General features: G+C 45.0%; 1 protein-coding gene across 4 annotated transcripts in view; it reads right to left on the reverse strand.

Moving 5' to 3' along the window:
- Window positions 1–2712: 2712 nt before the first annotated feature.
- Window positions 2713–20778, reverse strand: part of LOC139591543 (cystathionine beta-synthase-like protein) — a 28734-nt gene continuing 10668 nt past the window's right edge. For 3 of the 4 annotated variants that reach the window (XM_071430223.1, XM_071430224.1, XM_071430222.1), the window contains 12 exons: window positions 17853–17932; window positions 17280–17414; window positions 16690–16759; window positions 14207–14298; window positions 13747–13872; window positions 12523–12607; window positions 12249–12354; window positions 11426–11500; window positions 10588–10722; window positions 9377–9485; window positions 6804–6888; window positions 2713–5477 (listed from right to left, as the gene is read on the reverse strand). In XM_071430223.1, the coding sequence (XP_071286324.1) occupies window positions 5368–5477; window positions 6804–6888; window positions 9377–9485; window positions 10588–10722; window positions 11426–11500; window positions 12249–12354; window positions 12523–12607; window positions 13747–13872; window positions 14207–14298; window positions 16690–16759; window positions 17280–17414; window positions 17853–17932 (1208 nt within the window). In that variant the 3' untranslated portion in view covers window positions 2713–5367. Of the gene's footprint in view, window positions 5478–6803; window positions 6889–9376; window positions 9486–10587; window positions 10723–11425; window positions 11501–12248; window positions 12355–12522; window positions 12608–13746; window positions 13873–14206; window positions 14299–16689; window positions 16760–17279; window positions 17415–17852; window positions 17933–20778 lie in introns of those variants that run through there. The other variant, XR_011679668.1, reaches the window with a different exon arrangement.

Genomic DNA, 20778 nt, shown 5'->3' on the forward strand with positions numbered 1-20778 from the left:
AGCCCAGCTGGCTGCCCCTCCCCAGGCAGGTGTGAGAGAAGCCATGGCACGTTTTTAGCTCTTGAGAGAGCAGTGAAAGCTGCAGTGTGAGCAGCACCTGGCTGTTCCTCCAAGCAGACGTGGATTTTTCCACAGGCCAGGGTGGTGGCAGGTGAGCTGGCTGCTTGCAGTGCCCTGGAGTCAGGTCCTGTGGGCTCTGCCCTCACCCCGGTCCTCCAGCACGTGACAAAAGCCAGCAGCACTTCCACCAGCAACACCAGCCTGGCTTGGTGCTTGTGCTTTTGTGCTTTTTTTTTATTTTTTATTTTTTTCTCCTCCCCCAAAGGGAATTTATTGCTTCCATAAGGCGCCTTCCTGGACTGAAGTCCTCCCTTTATCTGCAGAGCCAGCACAGCTGATTGTACCCAGTAATTTTCCTGCTGGTGACCCAGGAGGAGGGGCTGGGGACAGCTGGGTCCCGGGGCTGTCACCAGGCTGTGACTCAGCTGTCAGCAGCTCTTGTTGCAAAAGCGGGGTTTGGGCAGTGCCCTGCTCCCAGCTCCAGCCTGGGGGCTGCTGAGGGGCCCTGAGCCCTCAGGGGCTGCAAGCAGAGCCTGCTGTGGCTCCCCAGGGATTTCTGAACCTGCTGCAAGGTGGAACTTAATCCCTCACGCTTCCTGCAGCTCTCGGTGCCTGGGCAGCCCTCGGCCTTTGGCTGAAATGGGCTCTCCACACACGGGGGGGATGCTGGCCTGCTGCTGCCATCAGGCTGGGACAGCAGGAGCCCCTGCCCTCCTCTGTGAGAGTCGGTCTGAAATTTCCCTCATCTGCCTCACGATCGTCTCGGGGGACCACTGAAGAAAAGACCCCCCTGTCTAAAATCTCTGGCTCTGTAGGAGAAAGTTACATGAGAGAAAGTTACTGAGACCTGAGGGCATTGCTAAGTTATTGTTTTCACCGGTGTATTTACTATATGTTACACTGAGCTCAACAAGAAGAAAGAAGGACGTTCTGACCTTTTGCAACAATAGCTCTGGGGCTTTTCCCCTCCTCTAGGCCTGGCTGGACTCTCCTGAGTTCTGGGTGGTTCCCCCACACAAGAACCCTCTCACTCATTTGCAACCACCGTGACAGACAGACTGAGATGTGAGAAGCCTCTCCATCAAGGACTGAGACATGGAACCCCCATGTGAAAAGGCTCCTCTCCTTCCAAGGACTGGAACTGAAACCCCCAACCCAGGGAAGCTGTGTGGGGGAGGCAAGCTGACAAAACTGAGATGTTTGCCTGCAGGTTGTGACCACTGGACCAAGAAGACAATGGCTCTCACTTACTGCTGAGAACATGGACTACCTGTTACATCTATTCCTTATTGTATCTGTTTCCCCCCCCCACCCCCTCACAATTTCCAGTAGAGTTATCATAATAAAAACCTCTGAGTTAGCTGGAGATTTTGAGATCTCCCCATACGTGACCTGGTGAGTTCCATCAGCTGGACATCTGTCACAGACATCTTTTATGGAAAATCCTTTCCTTAGGATTTTTCCTCCTGAGAAGCTGAGAGGCCTCAGGAACAAAATGTAAACAATGGTTATCTGCTGCTGTGGAATGCAACAGGTGCATCTGGGATTGGTCTCATGTGGTTGTTTCTAATTAATGGCCAATCACAGTCAGCTGGCTTGGATAGAGTGTCCGAGCCACAAGCTTTTGTTATCATTCTTTCTTTTTCTATTCTTAGCCAGCCTTCTGATGAAATCCTTTCTTCTATTCTTTTAGTATAGTTTTAATGTAATATATATCATAAAATAATAAATCAAGCCTTCTGAAACATGGAGTCAGATCCTCATCTCTGCCCTCATCCTAAGACCCCTGTGAACACTGTCACAGACATCAAAGGACTTTGCTGCTCTACGTTTGGTAGCTATTTCCCCCTCTTTCTCTCTCTCTCTCTCTTTTCTCTCTCTCTATCTTTTTCTCTTCCTTAATCCCTCTATCACTGTGGTCATTCAATAAAGGTGCATTTGTTTTGATTATTACTGCCAATCTCCTGTGCCGTGTTGGTTTTTTGCACCCTGAGATCAAATCCACGAACCATCACGAACCCCGTTCGTGACACCCTCTGAGGGGGCTGCCAAAAGGAAAAGCAGGGATCTGCCAGCAATAGCAGCATTTCAGGTACCACATGAGAAGGATGTGCAGGATGAAGTCAGCCCATGCTGCTGGACTGGTGTAAGGAGAGGAAGCTGAGGACAGAGCACTGTGTGTGTGGGGAGGCACCTGAACACCCAGTATGAGAGCAAGGAGCTCATCCTGGCAGCTTGGAGACATGGACAGAACTGCAGAGCCTCACACTGACAGCCAGGGGTCTTCTGCACAAATTTCTTACAGTCTAACACACCTACAAGCTTGAACTGGCATTAAAAAAAAGCAATCTTACAGTCTTAACACACTTTAGAAGCTTGAATTGGCATTAAAAAAACCAATCTTACAGTCTTAATACACTTACAAGCTTGAACTGGCATTAAAAACACAATCTTACAGTCTTAACACACAAGCTTGAGCTGGCATTAAAAACACAATCTTACAGGCTCAACACACTTACAAGCTTGAACTGGCATTAAAAAAACAACCTTGGTCTCAACACACAAGCTTGAACTGGCATAAAAAACACAATCTTACAGTTTAACACACCTACAAGCTTGAACTGGCATTAAAAAAAAAACAACCCAGAGTCATTCTGCAATCAAACAGCTTTTATTAAACTTTTTGTATGGTACATTTGTGAACATCTGTGCAATAAATACAGCTCATAGTGGTGATTTTTCCCAGCTCCTTGAAGTATAAGGAGTCTTCCCTTTCCTTTAGTTGACAGTGCACAGTAAGAAAAGCTGTTGGATGACAGGGGCAATGTCAGGAAATTCCTGACAGTCAGCTTTGTGTGAGATTTATAGCAAACAGAAGTTTTCAGAAATGAGCTTGGTGGGCAGATGAGATTGGTCTGGCTGCTCAGAGGAACCACTGCTAGCCAGAGTTCTGGAATCAGCCCCAGCTTGTACAAGACATGGGAAATAACATTGGACATGACAATGTGAAAATGAACCTTAAGTCATTGCCTGGTAACTGCTTGCAAAATATTGTACAGATTTTACTGAACAGCTGTCTTCAGGTCAGAAAATAAGGAGTATTTTTGCAGAGCCAACTTTAGGACTGATAATCTCTTAGAGTGACAAATACAGCATAAATTGTTGCATAAAAATATCCATGTGCAAAATAGTTTTCAGGTTTAGTCAGTGCTTGCAAAAGCAGCAAAGGTAAACAGAAGATGCAGGCACTCACTTCAGGAAAAAAAGATACAGGTCTGTTCAGGCTCTGGCCTTCAATTTCAGGTAAAAGACTGAACAAACTGCAGTGTCTTTCTTGGTCTTCAGAGCACTTGAAACAAAGATAAGCCCAGTTTTAATCATCCCTACCACAACTAACCAGGACCAGGCCAGCAATGAGGTTTTCAGACATGCAAAAAAGCATCACATTCAGAAGCTTTAGCAGAGGAACTTCAGCCCTGCTGGATTCCCTGTTCCTTTCTCTTTGCTGCCTTCACCCCTGCCATGGGAAAGAGCTCTGGAAAGTTTTTCAGTTGTGCAGTAATTCCATTTATTTACCCAGTTCCTCTGCTCTCACCATGGGGAATAAGAAAAGCTTTCTCCTCCCTGTGCCAGTGCAGAGGAGACAGCTCCTGTTCTTAGCAAACCCCAGGGTGAGAAGGTGAATTTCTCTGGATCCTTTGGTTTACTTGGGATGGTTTAGACTCCCATCCCCTGTTCCCCACCATTTCTAACACCCCTTGTGCCTCACTCCACAATACTGCCAGTTTCCATGGCACTACAGGGATTAATGTATGAACAGTGAACCAGAAAAACAGATTCAGATCTTTATACTTTTTTATAAATGACTAATTTGCTGCCCCACCTTCAACTCCCCTCTTGTGCTGCTCTGAAAAGCAGCTTTGGGAACCTCCTTCTACCATTTTCATATTTCTTGCTGAATTCAGTCAGGTCAGGTTTGACAAGGGAAAAGGACAAACCTCAGCTACTCAAGCACCTCCCTCCCTGCTGCTGTCAGCAAAGGTCAGATGGAAAATTGGGGAAAAAAATCAGATAAAAGCCAGTAAAGTAAATATTCCAAGTAATGCCAAAATCTAGCAGCAGTGACATCTACAATGGCAGAAAGAAATTCATCACTCTTTAGAAGCTTTCAATTACTATTGAATTTGTACATTTTTAGATTTATAGTAATTTTTTTTCACAGAGCCTTGGGAAAAGCTGTCTTAAATCTTAAAGAAGTGTGTGAATTTAATGGCAAACCACAGTTTAAGGTAAGGATGGGTCACTTGCCTTCAGCAATAGCCCTAATCTGAAGGGGTAGCCAATGCAGGGCTTTTCTCCTGGAATAAGGCACTACAGGGTAGGAGCACCTGAACAGGACTTGGAAGAGTTCACAGCTCCTGACAGATTATCTTTGGCTCTCCTGAAACAGGCACAGAAAAGGCACTCTGAGATAAATGGGGAGGAAGAGGAAGGTAACAGATGAAACAGCATGATTTAAAAAAAATCTTCAGGCAAGATGCTTCATCTTAGCTTTTAAATCTTTTCTTACTTGTGCTTACTTATCAGGATACATTGGGGAAAAAAACAGGTCTGTCATGGCAGGGAAAGTTGGTGCACTGTGTGAAACAGAGTCACTGGCTGATGTTTGTCATTTCACTGCCATGCTTCTACTCAAACCAGCTTTTCCTCAGAGCAGAGCAAGTCTCAGCTTCAGCCCTGAGGTTTTTTTCTTGTTTTACAGTGATGCAACCAAAAGGGAAACTCTCCTTTCTTCTCCCCATGCCCCAGTCCCAATTTTGTCTCCACACAGGTAATATCTAACTTAACATCCTTAAATAGGGGGGAAAATATCCAGAACTTTCCAGAGCTCTCTTGGGCCTCTGCTTCAGTAACTCTTTATTTCAACACATTTTATGATTCTGAAACAACACTTTGGAAAGCCAGCCTTTAGACATAATGAGTAAGGAACAAACCACTTAATTTAGGCAATATTTTTTACACATACATATATATATATATAGGTAAAAAAATAAATTGTCTTGATAAGAAATATTGCTTAGCCTGATTAAGAAACAATATCCCAGAAGCTGGGCAATACAGCAGGACACATTGGTAGGGTAGCTGACAGCAGGACGGCAAACTGCTTATTTTCAGAATTTAAAAAAAAAAAAAGAAAAAAAAAAGAAAAAAAAAAAAAGAAAAAATCCATTCTAGTTAAGACATGAACCTGATTGTTTGTTTGAGGCTGCAGGATGCTGCTGAGGAGGCCCCAGGCTGCTGCTGCCTTCAATTGGATTTCCTCTCCCTCTCACGCGCGGTGACGAAGTTCAGGAGGTCGATGGCTGTCACGATGCCAAACACCATCTGCCGCTTGCTGGAGGAGCCATCCGTGTGATCTGCAGGGGAAAAAAGGGAATTCTGGCTCCAGGAGGCACAAACACACCCCCTCCTGCTTGGTTTTAGTGTTTGTGAAATGGGGGGCTGAGCCATCCCAGCTCCACCAGCCTGGAGATGTTGGGCGGTCCTGGCACACAGAGGGGGAACACAAAAAGCACCTTTGGCCAAGAGGCACAGAGCAGTGGCAAGGATTTTCAGCTCAGAAAGGCCCCTCATCAAAAGGGACACTGGAACTTTATGGAAGGAAGGATAAGGATCCAGTGGATTTATTGTTCTTAACACAAAAATTCCAACCAGGCCCTCTTGTTAAGTATAAAGTGTATTTTCCTCAAACATTAATTACTTGAAACAGCTGGAAGTGGCATTACCCCACTGGAACCAGGGGCCACTTGAATGGCCCAGTGGAGCCACATTTTGAGGAGGAAATGTGACACAACCATCTTCCTGCATCACTGTCAACCACAGAATCAGTATAAAAACCACAATACCCCATTTATATCCAAAAAATGTACCCCATTTAATCTTTGCTGCATTGAGAGCACAAGTTCAACTGACTTTGTCATTATCTTGGGACTTGGGAACCAAATGGCCACACAACCTCTTGCCCTTTATCAATTGTCTAAATTCCAATTCCTGAAGTCTGCCTGTACTGAGATGTTTAATCTACTTCTATTCTCAGTTTTTCCAGTCAGCTGGACTGTCCTGGGCTTTTTTTTAACTCAATCTCTGTTTCACTGCAAGCTTCCAGTAAGACTCCAGGTTTAGAAATGGTCAACTCAGAGCCAAGAGCACATCCTTATGGAGATTATCAGGAACAACCCCAAATTTGATGGCTTTTCTTTTTCCAGTTATAATTCAGAAGCTAAAGACAAATTTATTTGGCACAACTTAATATTGTTTTCAATCTGAGTGTCTAAGCATTTTCAGTCTCATTTCTCAGTGTTTGTAAGTTTGCAAAGTTGTCTGCTATTAGGAAGATTAAACAGGACAAAATATTATTCCCATATAAGAGTGATATACTTGAGATTTGAAGATTTATTTAGTCTTACTAATCCTAGAATGGTTTGGGTTGGAAGGGACTTTAAAATCATCTTGTTCCACCCCTGCCACAGGCAGGGGCACCTTCCACTCTCCCAGGTTGCTCCAAGCCCCATCCAGCCTGGCCTTGAACACCTCCAGGGGTGGAAATTAGGCTCAGTAGCACAAATTTAGACACAAAATGAGGATTTTGCTTCTTCAGAGCTCACTTTATAATTCACACTCTCACTTGCTTCTTGTTGCCACTCAAAGATTTGCCCTCACAAGGTGCAGCACTTTGTACTCACATTGAATTTGTTCATGAACCACCAGAGCAAAGTGGTCTATTTCCAGGATGTGAGAGAGTTTCCCCAAGTTGTCTTTCAGGTTAATCTGAGGAGAGAATTACAGAACTTGAATAAAACAGTGCTTTCTATGTTTAGCAGTCAATAATCCCCATACACTTTGTACAGAACTAAAATCAACACATCAGCATTTGTGTTCTGCTCCCACCTGAAGCACTAGAAAACACCAACAAATCAAGGCCAACTTAAAGGATCAGTTTTCTTTGTTTCTAATTTCCAAAAAGCACTAAGCACTACATGAAGTTATTCCTTCTGGTTCTGTAAACATAATGAATTTAATGAAGATCTGAAAAATGCTAGCAATCAAAGAAGGTTAAGTGTTCCATGTGTCTCAACAAAAGAAGTGACCATAAAAGTTTTTATATTTGTTGATTTTATTCTAAAAAGATTGAAAAAGTGAATGAGTCAGGCTGAAAATCATTGTGGAAGTGAATATGATCTGTAAAGGCAGAAAAGCCCAAACAACCCAAAACCAAAACCAAGGGTGAAAGATTGCTCAGCTAACACAGGATTTGGGTGCAAATCAAGGAACTGAGATTTAATAAATCATTTTCTTTGTGAAGCTCAACTTTGCTAAGACTGAACAAGAAACCACCTGTGTCAACTCTGGAAAAAATAAAGATATTTCCAAAACACTTCAGCAATCACCTGCTGCAATCATTAAAAAAAATGCCTGAATATTTGAAATGTTTGAACAGTTTTTGTTCAAACATGACTTAAGAGATGAAGCAGCAGCTCCATTAAGCAGGTGACTCTCCCCAGCACCCACCATCTGACATCCTTTTACTAAAGGAACTCACAGCAAAGAAGAGTCTTGCACTGCAGGTTCAAAAAGCCTCTCTGTGAGAAATAAATGCCCCAGCATGAACAGCTGGGCTGCACTGGAGCACAGAGTGGGAGTCAGAGGATTCCCAGCAGCCTGTGTTTAAGAGACCTGCTATAGGAACCAATCCCTAAACTTGGGGGCCAGGAAAGGAAGGAGGTGGGAAATCTGCCAGAGATTCACCCATCAGTCCCAAATCTGTCTTCAGGGACTGGGCAACCAGTCAGAGAACAGAGAACCAGGACAAGCAGCCCCTTGGCAGCACTGGGACAGCCATGAAGACATAAAAATGCCTGGAGATGCTCAGTGGAAATATAACAGAACCCCCACAGAGTTTTCACCTGCTTGTTCAACCTTCTTAAACATTTTGCCCACGGGTTTTCCCACATTTAGGCTTTGTTTCTAAGCTTACTGTGTCTCTAGGCAGTAAGTACTACACTACACATGACTGGGAAGCCAAACCCCTGGAACTAACATCTGACTGCACAAGGATGGCTCCTCTCTCCACTAGCACTTGTTTGGGTTGGAAAATTATCCTGTGACTGGTGTTTCAAATCCCCTGATTTGAAATTGTACCAGGGACTTTCAAAAAAAGCTCTAACCATTCTGCTTCCATTCTAAGAATTATCATAAAATAACAAGGTGATCCTACCAAAGCAGGCTGCCCATGTTATAAAATCACAGAATGGTTTGGGGTGGAAGGGACCTTTAGGATCATCCAGCTCCTCTGCCATGGGCAGGGACACCTCCCACTATTTTAGGGTGCTCAGAGCCCCATCCAGCCTGGCCTTGAAGAGGGATGGGAAATCCTCAACCTCTCTAAACAACCTAAAAAAGCCAAAACACCCATCCTTCCCAAAATGTACTTTTGCCCTGGTTTGCAGGCTTAGCCTCTTACTTGATGCAGCCATGTAGGATACCAGAAGTGATTTTTGGTGACAAAGAAATCCCAATTTCACTCATAAACAAGCCAAATCAACTTGAATAAAGTGGCAAGAGAAGCAAAATCCACAATACTTCTGAGGTTATGTGCATTCCACCACGTTCCTCCATTAACCCATCAATTCAAGTGGAAAACAACCATTTTTAGTTAACATGTCAGCAGTACCACAGCTTGTGTCACTCCCCTTCCAGCCTCCACCAAGAAAATATCAGAAATAAGGGAAAATAGGTGGTTAATCTGTTCTTTACTAAAGAAGCCTTTGAGCTGCCCATGGCAAGAGCCACAACCTCAGAAGTGCAGAGAATTGGCTGATGCAGCCAGCACCAGAGCAGCCCCAGAAACCACCCCACACCACCAGCCCCAGAAACTCTTGAGGTGTCCAAGGGAGAGAGAACATGAACCAGGCAGTTGTGTTACCCACCACATGTCCCCATGATGCTGGATTATCTGTCTGGGGAGGAAAAAATAAATTCACATTTGTCCATAAAGAACCAGCACCCTTCGGGTGGTTCACAGGTTGAACAGAAGCATTAAACACACTTCCAAAACACAGCCCTCAACCCACTTTGGGACAGTGCTGGAACTTAAATCCTGGTAGAAACTAAGTCAAGCATTCCATGGTTTTAAAAGGAAATTCTGTGCTCAGTAACAGCTGCTGGCTTGGCCCCAGGTGAACCTCACCCAGCCTGTGCAGTGTTAGCACACCTACTCTAGTATTGCAACCAGGAGCTGCAGAATACACCTGCCTACCTGCTGAAATTGCTTGTAGATGACTTTTCTGACTTCATCAGAAGGCTTAACTTTTCCAGCCAGCAGTGAGGAAAGCATGTTACCCAGGGTAACCATGCCCAGGATGACCCTGGGAAAGGAAAGACAGGACAGGGATAAACAACACAAAAGCTTCGGGTGCTCCTGTAAAAAAAAGCATCCACTCCCAGCCAGCCTGGAGGAGTCAGTTCAGCTATTTCATGGTAATAATGTAGAATTATTGATGGCACACTTGGATTCTGTGTGTCTGCAGGAAACAGACAGCTCTCAGAGGTGTTGGAGACACACACAAGGCAGAAGGTGCTGCAGGTCCTTCTGAGCACCAGGACCTTTTCATCTCTGCTCCTTGCAGCTCTGAGAGCTCTGCAATCTCAGAGAGCCTTTGGAAAGCACAAACTACTTCATTTTTTCACACTCCCATCTGTCCTTTTGAAAGGTGTGACAGCCAGAGACAAGCTCACCCCAGTTGGGGTCATTCCCCTTCTCCCTGTGAGGATCTACGAGAATTCATCCTTCAGGTCAGCACAATTGAGCAACTCCTCAATACTCAGCCTGTCTGCAGGAGGGCTGAGGGTGATAAGGAACATTCCAGCTTGCTGGAAAACCCTGGTTTATGGGGGTCACTGCAGCCCTGCACTGTAACACAGTGTGCTGAAGAAAGCTCTGATAGATGTGGGCACGTTTGGGGTTGGATGTTTTAAAAAAATTTTTGCTTTTGTTAAGTTAAACTGGTATTATTAAAAGAAATTAAATTATCCTGCAGAGACACAATGAGTAAGTAAAAGCAATTCCTGTGAATTGTTTTTACTTAATGACCAATCACCATCAGCTGTGTCAGACTCTGAGGAGTGAGTCATGAGTATTTATTATTCATTCTTATTAAGCCTTCTGTCTGTATCCTTCTCTTTCTCTAGTATAGTTTTAGTACAGCATTCTTTAATATAATACAATATCATAAAATAATATATCATTAATAATAATCATTAGAATAATGTGAAGGGCAGGACAATCCTGGCATGAAGACACAAAGCCCAGCACTGGTGTGTTCAAGGCAACATTTCTGAACTGTGTTAATAAATGAAAAAGGATGGGTGAGAAGACATTTGATTTCCAGCAAGCATTTAAAAGACATCCCTGAGGACCTGGTGAGGGGAGTGATAGAAATGGATGAAGAGTGATAGATGTGCACATACCCAGATTCATCAACAACTGGTACCTGGTCGAATCCCTTCTCCCGGAGGATTTCCACAGTCTTGGCACAGGTAACAGTTGGAAGCACAGTCAGGGGGGCAGAGAGGCTCAGCTCCTGAATGCTGATGTTCCACCACCTGGGGATGGAGTGAAAAACAATCCCATGCAAGTTTTATGGAGAACACAGAACCAGCCCTTTGGTGCACAGTGGCCTCCAGCAGCACAGGAATGACAAAGGCTGCAAGGGAGAGTCAGGATTCAGCCAGAGTCAATAAAGCTTCAGGGCTCTCAGGTGTTATTCCCAGCATCAGAAAGTCTAAAGTGTGAGATGGCTTGAAAATCAAACCCTTTTCCTCATTTCATCTGCTTTCTGTGATTACAGACAGTCAGTAGAGAGCACTGATCTCCCCAATTTCTTTATTTATCTCTCACACAGAAAATTTTGCACTCCTACTCAAAGATCTATCTTTTTTTACAGTTATTATAGACAACAACAAGGGAAGATTCCCTTCTAGCTATGTAGACTTGCAATGCTTTGCACTCAAGAACTCTGATTTTGGAAGGATTCTTTGTATATTTCCTTTTTTTTAAATTCCAGATATAACACTTTTCGCTAAAAAAAACCCCAATCATTAAGTACCACATTCTCTGCTGCTGTCATACAACTCAAGGAAAGATGTCAACTAATTAAAGCAAATTTGATTAATAGCTGCACAAGACAATAGCATGGAAGATCAGCTAAATCAAAGAAGTGTAAATTGAAATGAGCTTTAAATTAGCAGCTGCCATAAACTGGATTGAACAGACTGATGGAAATCCAGATGGATGTGACTGGCTTACCAGGGTTTGTTGCCAAGGTCTTCTTCTTTCATGAACCCTTTCTGAATCATCCATTTGTCACTCAAGAACTTGGACCTGCAGAGCACCAGGAAGTGAAAAACTCATTAGCAGGGCTTGAACATCTGACAGCAAACAGAGACAGCTGTTCACAGCTCACTGCCACCAACCAATAAAGCAGAATTGGAAATTGGACATCATTGGCCATCCAAGCTTGGGTGGCAGGGACATGGAGAAGAAATACCCATGGAGACAAAAAGGAATCCCACAGGAAACAAAGCTCCAACTGCATCAGCCCCTTGCAATACCACAGAGACACAGCCTGGAATGGAGATCTGTTTTGTCTGCAGTTTCTGTTTGTCTAATATTGAGCTGGATGTAACATGGGTGAGGAAACTCAGCTAAAAATATCATGTTTTGGGTTATGTTTCAATGTGATTGGAGAAAAACTTCTCAGCACAGCTCAAAGCCCTGACATTTCCACCTGCAAACTCACCCTGAGTGTGGCTGCTGCTGCTGCAGGACTGCTGGACCCTGCTGTGGGCACAGGAACCCTTCCAGGAGTGGGATAACCAGTGATCCCCACAAATAACACAGTGAAAGCAAGGCCTTTGCTGTGAGAAATGCTAACCAGTGATGATGATCTACTGAAATCAGAGCTCAGATTTAAAGGGGGAAAGACCCTCCCTGCTCCATGTGCCAGACCCCTTTTAGACAGCTCAGAACTTGTGCCCCCAAGACATTCCTTGCTGGGATAACTGGGTGTTCCAAGGTCTGAGGGACTCCCTCATCCCTCCCCCAGAGAAGAAGAGCAGCAGGTCCTTACATGTAGTTCCTGATGGAGTCAGGGCAGATGACAACGCAGCGCTGACCCTCCTTCAGCTCCTTGGCTGCCTTCACAGCCACAGACATGGCACTGCCCGAGCTGCCCCCTGCAGAACACACAGCAGGGGCAAAACCATCAAACCACCTCATGGAACCCATCAGAGGCGAGGAGCAGACAGAACAGAGGAGCCCAGAGAGAGGAGGACAAGATGTGAAGTGGGAGGAGGTCTCTGATGTGCATCAGAGGAAGGCAGAGGGCTCCTGCCTGCTCTTACCACACAGCAGCCCCTCCTCGCGGATCATCATCCGTGCCAGGGCAAAGGACTCCTCATCATTGCTCTTGTACCACTGGTCCACTGTCTGGGCAGGGGCAGGAGACAGAAACAAGGCTCTGTTTAACTGGGGAGGGACAGGGGAACTGCACCACCAGGGTGGATTCAGCCCTGGCTCTTTGAGGGAACAGCTGCCCTACTGAGCCTGGGGTTTCCATCCTCCTCCAAATGCCAAGTGGGGATTTTTGCCAAGGTAAAATGAACACATCAGTACAAAAGGCTCTTACTGGAACCCTTCTGTGAGAGCAGCCTCAGACAGCATCAGCTTCCTCCCCTCCTGGAAGGCATCCCAGGCTCTGCTCAGGACAGTCTTAACCCCTTTGTCCAGGAGGGGCTGGGATGCTCTGCTGGAAGGTTTAGTTTTGTTGCTTTGTGGGTTTTTTTGTGATTGTTAAGTTGGTGTTCTTTGCTGCGTGTCTGTTTTATGTCATTGTGATATTTTCTGAAAAATCCCTTCACCAGGATTTCTTCTCCTGGGAAGCTGAGAAGCCTCAGAGAAAAATGCAAATAATAATTATCTGCTTGCTGCTCCCGTGTTTGCTGCTTTGGAATGTGGTTTGAACATTATTTACCAACAGGTGCATGTTTGATTGGTTTCCTGTGAATTGCTTTTACTTCATGAGCAATCACCATCAGCTGTGCCAAACTCTGAAGAGTCAGTCACAAGTTTTTATTATTCATTCTTGTTAAGCCTTCTGTCCGTATCCTTCTCTTTCTTTAGTATAGTTTTACTATAGCATTTTAATATAATATAATACCATAAAATAATAAATCAGCCTTCTGAGAACATGGAGTCAGATTCTCAATTCCTCATCTCTCACCTTGTTCTGGGGACCTTCACAAACTAAACAGTTTTATTTTTATTGTGTGTGTTTCATGACTGGATTTTTTTTAATGTGTTTTGGGTTTTTTTTAAGCATGAAAATAAGTGTGTGTTGTAGGAAAACGTTATCTACTCACAGCATTTTGACCTAGAATTGTAAAACTAATGTGGCCAGAAGCCTTTCAAGGGTTTTTTATGCTGATGGAAAGAACAGGAATAGTTCTGCCTGCTAGCCCTTCCATTTCAGCTTGAAGAAACACTTCCCCAGGTTTTCCTCTGCCTTTAACCTCAGTCCTGCATCCCAGCAGAGGGCAAAGGGCAGTAAAGCCAGCAATGTGACTTACAGATCTATCCAACACTGTGGGGACAAAATCATATCCAATTCCTTCCACTTCATACATTGTCTTGTCAGTCTTGTTCAGTTCTTCTGGTTCAGCAAGGATGGAGCCTTCAGGATCCACACCTATAATCTGGAGAAGCAGTTTCCACTCAGGCCACCAAGACACACAGCTTTGGAGAGCACTGGCCTTGTCACAGCTGCTGGTGGCACACAGGCAGCCCAGGCACTCCATGGAGTGATCTGAGTGTCAGTGTTCATCTGCTGAGCCAAACCTGAGCTCTGGTCACCAGTGGGATCAGAGCATGATGATTTTAGACACTCTGAAACCCTCTCTGCAGCCAGAGCCACCTTTTAACTGAGAACACCCAAGAGCTTCCCACAGAGAGCCTCACAAGGAGTGGGATGTGCCAAGGGGAGCAGCTTGAGCAGATGCTAAAGCCAAAAGCAGTGGGGTTCTCACTTACTTTGCAGCCTGGACACTTCTCCTTCAGCTTCCTGGAGATGCCAGTGATGGTCCCTCCTGTGCCAGCTGTGGCCACCACCATGTCCACCTTTCCTGTTTAAGGGTGTGGGAGAGAAGGGTGAAATCTCCAGCAGAAGGATGGATTGAAAGCTCACTCCTAAGGATGGACTTTCCTCAATAAAAATGCACAAAGTGGCTGAAAAGGGCAGGGTAGGACTCTTTGCCTTGAAACTGCATTGCTCAATCATCATTTTCTCCAACAAAGGTTTTGAAATGTCCACCCAGAGGCTTGGCAAGGCACCAATCTGTGGCACTTTGGACACAGCTGGATGTGGCCCACAGAGCTGACAGCTGCAGTTTTCCTGTTCCTGTATCTGCTGATACACATAACTCATTCTCTGAGTTAAACTGAGCAGCCCATTATGTTTGTTAATTAACTGAGTGAGTGCCAAGAGCAGGACAAGAGAAGTGTTAACACAAGAGAAGTGTTAACACAACTACTCCCTCATTTTCATGTGGAAAAGGCCATTTTGGTCACTAGCACTCAGAGTGAGTGTGGATATGATAGTTCATCCCTGTGTCACCACCTACAGCTTCTCTGGTGCATCCACATGACAGCTTTGTTAATTAAAAAAAAAAAAAGGATTTTTAAAAGGTCACCAATTCACAAACAAAATAAATTGCTTAGCAGCCAAAAGAATAACACCCCAGCAAGCAGGGATAACTGAATAGTGCCTGGGCTGTAAGGGGAAGTAAATAGAAAACAAGAAGCCTAAATCTGGAACTCATCTGCACTCTCAGTTTGTGGGATGGCAGCTTGTAAAAGTGTACTCAGTTTAACTCAAAGTTTGTTACAGAAAGACAAGGCAAATCCTCTGAACAGCCAGAGGAGAACCTTCCACGTGGTCTTCACCTTTGTGTGAATAAATTTAATTGCTGATTTTCTTATCAGAAGGTCCAACCAGAAACTGCATTGTTTAATAAGGCAGGTCTGGAGCCTTCCTATGATCCCCTTCTGTGCACTGTGGAAATGCCCACATGCTGCAGCATCACAGGGAATGTCTCCAACAGCTCCCAAAGCAGCTCCTGAGCCAAGAACGAGCCCAGCTGAAGCTCTGCTGTCTCAGCTCAGCCCTTGCTGGGGCTCAGCTGCCCAGAGCCAGCTCTGGAGAGAGCCCTGAGAGCCAGAGGGTGCTGCTGGTGACAGCTGTGACACAGAGCAGCCTGTGCTCCTGAGGAGCACACTATGGAGCCCACATCTGCACTCCTAGGTGAAGATGCTTCCAGTGTATTGGAGTATTTGCTCTGGCAATGTTAAAACACTTATTTCTGTATTTGTGATCAAAGACTGACCCTATTCCATACCAGTCTACCTATGGAGGGGGGGGGGTTTAAGGTAACTTACACACCACTGCTTTCTCCACCTGCTCACAGGCAGAGAAGTCTAAAAAACAAAGAATTCTTCTTTAATGGAAAAAAAAAATCATTACTATGACCACTTGTCACTGTCATATCTTCTGAAAAATCCCTTTGCCCAGGATTCTTCCCCTGGGAAGCTGAGAAGCCTCAGAGAAAAATGAAAACAATAGTTATCTGATTTGCCTGTCCTGCGTTTTGCTCCATTGGAATGTGTCTGGACATTGTTTCATTGGTTTCTGCTGAGAATTCTTTTGACTCAATGGCCAAGTGGGGCCAAGCTGTGTCAGGGCTCTGGAGAGAGTCACGAGTTTTCATTATTAACTTTTTGGCCTTCTGTCTGTATCCTTTCTATATTCTTTAGTATAGTTTAGTACTCTTTATATAATATATGTATATATATTATATAATATATTGTATATATTATATATATATACATATATAATACATATATATGTATTATATATATATAATATATATTATATATGTATATATAATACATATTATATATATAAATAATATATTATATAATATATAATTTATATAATATATATAATACATATATATGTATTATATATGTATATGTAATATATTATAATATATATAATATAATATATATGTATATATATAATATAATATATATTATATATGTATATATAATACATATTATATATACACATAATATATAATATAATATATAATATATATAATTTATATAATATAATATAATATAATATAATATATAATATATTAAAGAATATCTATTATATAGATATATTAATATATAATATAATATAATATAATAATATAATATAATATAATATAATATAATATAAGTAATAAATTAGCCCTCTAAGAACATGGGAGTCGGATTCATCATTCCTTCCCTCCTTGGGGGTCCCAGAAAATACCACAACCACTGAAACAAGGTAACTCTCTAATGGCACACAGCACATGTATGGGGTTTTCTTCATCACAATCCATGTGCTTTTCTCATCTGAGGGCTCATTCTCCAGGCACACAAGAGCCAGGGGCTCTGGGAAGGGTTCAGCAGTAGAGCACACCTACCATCACACTGCTGCAGGATCTCCTCAGCTGTGGTGTCGTAGTGGGTCAGGGGGTTGCTGGCATTGCGGTACTAAATTCAAAGGCACATCACAAGTACAAAAAGGCAGATCAAAAGTACAAAAATCACATTTTGAGCGAGTTCAGAAACATTTCAAACAATCCCCAAACCCCACAACACCTAAAAATGCTCTCTGCAGAATGTTTCATTGTGTATTATCTGGAACTAGGCCTCCTAAGTGACCTAATTTAAGCGCAGTGCTAAGGTGCCAGCACCCTCCATGTAAAATCAGTCCTGTCTGTGGGACAGCACTCCTAGCAATATGACCCCTGGGTCCATTCTTCCTCACAGGATTGCCAGCTCACTGGAAACAGACACCCTGAGTGTTGTCGTTCTGCAAACACCAGCTCATTGCTGCTCTCTAGTGACTGTAAAAACTTCCTTTCCTACAGCGTGGTGACTGCTCAGCTCCCGCTCCAGATCTGGGGCATCTTCTCCTCCAGAGACACATGGAGAGCATTGAACAGACAACCCAGAACACCCCAGAGCCTCCTCCATGCTGCACCTGCACCTCTGACACCCTGGCTCTCACCTGGTCCAGGATGTGTGCATTGGGGATTTCATTCTTCAACCTCCAGGCCACTCCCACGTGAGATTCAGGAGAATCAAATCTGGCTGTAGTCGGGGTCCTCACAATTTCAGCACCCAGAGCTCTCAGGACATCCACCTGCAGCAAATAAAGGTGGTCACAAAACCCCAAAACACCCTCAACAGGCTCCCTTCAGCCCCTCAAGGCCAGAATATTTGCAGGATATTCAAAGCTTCAGCACTGTCTCCCTTCACCCTCTGCTCAGCAAGGCACAGCTCACCTGGGGCACAGGTAACCCCTTCAGTGTGCCAGGCAAACCTCAGGTTGTCTGAATTTAAAACAATTATGAGAGTTTTCAAAGTGGCAGTGCTGTGGGGATGGGCCCTAAAGACATTTCCCATCCATGGCCAGCCAGCCTAGATTTCTCCGGGCACTGGCAACAGCGCCTCAGCAGAGTTTTCCCTGGCCAAGAGCCTGCCCCTTTGTTACTGCAGCCCCAGCACTGATCTGCAGCAGGAGCTCTGCAGGTGCAGACATGTTTATGTTTAAATTCTTGCAAGCAGAGGCAGCTCTGACCTTCTCCATGCTCATTTTCTCCGGCATGACGATGATGCAGCGGTACCCCTTCACTGCCGCCGCCAGGGCCAGCCCGATCCCTGCAAGCAACAAAGGCACACAGAGCACTCAGTGAGCAGCAGCAGGGCACAGAACACACAGGGCCAGCTCTGGCACGCCCTGCCTTCCACCATTTCCACCAGAGAGCCTCCAGAGGGGTGGCAGAGGGAATGTTTCTGCCTGTGGGGTTTACAGGTGCCGATCCTTGTTTGAGGTTCACAGCCCGGAGAAAGTTTAGCCAAGGGTGGGGGAGCTTGGCTTGTGCAAACTGCTGGCTTGGCCTCATGCACATCACCTTCCTCCTCTCTCACCCACTTCATTTTTCCACAAGTAATTTGGGAAAGGAATGTGCTTTAAGCTGGAGGAGATGGGAGGAATCACTTTGATTCTGCCAGAAGGTCTGCAGAGCCTCTATTGACTCACTGCTGCATAAATCCCTATTTGCAATGTGCTGAAACTAAGCCCTGTCTAAAAACACATTATTTAGATGGTGATGGAGGTTCTAACACACTGTGTCAGCTTGCCACCACAGTGAAGCACCCTGGCTGCTGGAGACAGACATCTCATTTCCACTCTGAACATCTCCACCTCCAGCCTGACTCCTGCCTGCTCACCTGAAGGGCTGAGCTCAGCACCACACCTGCTATCAGATCTCACACCTGCTATCAGATCCCCTCCCTGCTCACACCTGCTATCAGATCCCCTCCCTGCTGGACAGCCTGAGCTGATCAGGTTGGCTGAGAGGTGTGAGGGGTCAGGCTGCAGCTCCCCTGCTCCTCTGGGCACCAGCACATACAGCTCACCCTACACAGAGACCTGCTTGTTCAAAGCTGCCTCTGGTTTTGTGTGGGAGAAAAAATCCCCCACCTTAATCATCTTTAACTGTTCCTATAAGAGAAGCATAACCCACACCTCAAACAACTCAAGTGGTGTTTAATATACTGGGAAGGAAAAGTTTTCTCAGTATATTACAGATAAATATGGATGAGCAATACACAAATAAATAAGACAGCAGCAGCTTCATTAAAGCCAAAGGCTGAAGAAAAGTCATCAGTATCTTCCTTATGGTCTGTGATGAAGAGAAGATTTTGAGACCTGAACTCTAATACTTTGTACTTTCTGCTACTGACCTGGAAATGCAGAAAAACATCAAAACAGGACTTTGGCTGAGGGAGAACTGGGATGCAGAGAAGATAAAAATATAACACATTAGCTCTCACATTTAACATAGCCAGTAGTTCTGAGCAGTAGAGAGCAAAAACCAATTCTCTCAGGTTACTGTGTGCCCTGCTCTTTGCTCTTATGTGACCAAAAAAAAAAAAATCAGCTTTCTGAAGTAATTGCCCGGTATCTCCTTCAGTTCTGCCTTTCTGGACTCTGTGGCAAGTAGAATCATTTATCAGGTACTGACCCAGAGAGAGAGATGTCATGGTAGGACCTTGGATACTGGAGGAACGCAACACACAAGGATATTTTCCACTCCAGGCCATGGTTCAGGCAGGAGCTACAGCCACACTCACCGAGGCTTCAGCTGCCCTGAATGGCCCCAGAATGAGTCCCAGAGCAGCTCCTGAGCCAACAGATGTGACTTCCCAGTTTCCTGCTGCAGCTGGGGAGCTGCTCACAGATCAGCTCATCCCCTCCACTCACATCAGAACAAACCTGCCTGCTCTGCCAGGGAGCAGCCGTGGGTGGAAGTGCAGAGAAGAGTTCAGGAGCAGGACCAGGCTCCTCTCCTGAGCACAGCAGGCAGGAGGGCAGCTGTGGCTCACCCCACGAACTCCTCAGAGGAGGCAGTGTATTAGACACTTAACTATTCCTATTTCACTATATTATTAATTTTATATCTGACTCCAGGGGGAATATTCCAGGTGTGTTTGAGTCCCCATGAGTAAAGCAGCTTAACACAATGACAACAGCTTTGACACAGGAGCCCAGAGTTAACTCCAGACTGCTCAGATCATCCATGCTCTGACCTAAGGAGATTGTTCCTTCCTCCAGGCCTCCAAGGAGGAAATGTGGGCCCAGGTGGAACCTGCTGACAGTCCAGGTGTGCAGGGGCTGTGTCAGGCAGTGCTGTAAGGATGCAGCTCCTCTCCCATCTCCCCTGCACCAGCATGGAAAGGGCTGCTCCTCAAACCTGACAGAGGAACCATGGGACTTCCCCAGCTGAAAGAAGGGGAAGATCCAGATTCACTCAGGTTTGAGCTTTTGTATTTTTCAGGTTCTGTGCTGCTTTAGCATGTGGTTCTGAACTTCATATTTTGGGATGGTGAGCTCTGTGCACAGAGCAGGGAGACAAAACAATTCCTGCTCCAGCTGGGCACCAAGGACAAATGACCCAAATCTCAGCCCCAGAGCACAAACCCCGTGGGCTGGAGAGAGAAAAACAAGCAGGGTGGGACTGCAGGGGCTAAAGCTGGAATGGGACAATGAACTGCAAGATGCAAATGGAGCAGAACTGATCCCAGGGACAGACCCCGTGCCCGGCCGTGCATTTTGGGGCCATTTTGGTTCATCTTGGGTGCAGCCCTGGCTGGGCTCTGGTGCTGCCCAAGGTGGATCCATGGAGGCCTTTGAATAAATCCCTGCTTTACTCTTTAGCTCTGTCCAGCCTCTAGGTCAGCTTTCACAAGGCATCAACACCAGTCCTATGGGTGCTTTTCTCCACAATAATTTCAGTCAGACTTGAATTCCTGAGACTTTTGTGAGTCTGGCCTAGCACTTACTTTCTTTAAATCAAAGAGGCTCTGCAGTTTAGCAGAACTCCTTCCCACCTGCTCTGGTCAGCAGAGGACAGTTCAGAATTGTTCCTGGTGTGAGGTGGAAGAGGCACTGCTCCCTGCACCAGGCAGGCAGAAGAGATTCCCTTCCCTCCCTGCACAGG

This window comes from Agelaius tricolor, unplaced genomic scaffold, assembly GCF_023055355.1.
Source record: "Agelaius tricolor isolate 1412-34295 unplaced genomic scaffold, bAgeTri1.0.p SCAF_7, whole genome shotgun sequence".
NCBI classification, from domain to species: domain Eukaryota; kingdom Metazoa; phylum Chordata; class Aves; order Passeriformes; family Icteridae; genus Agelaius; species Agelaius tricolor.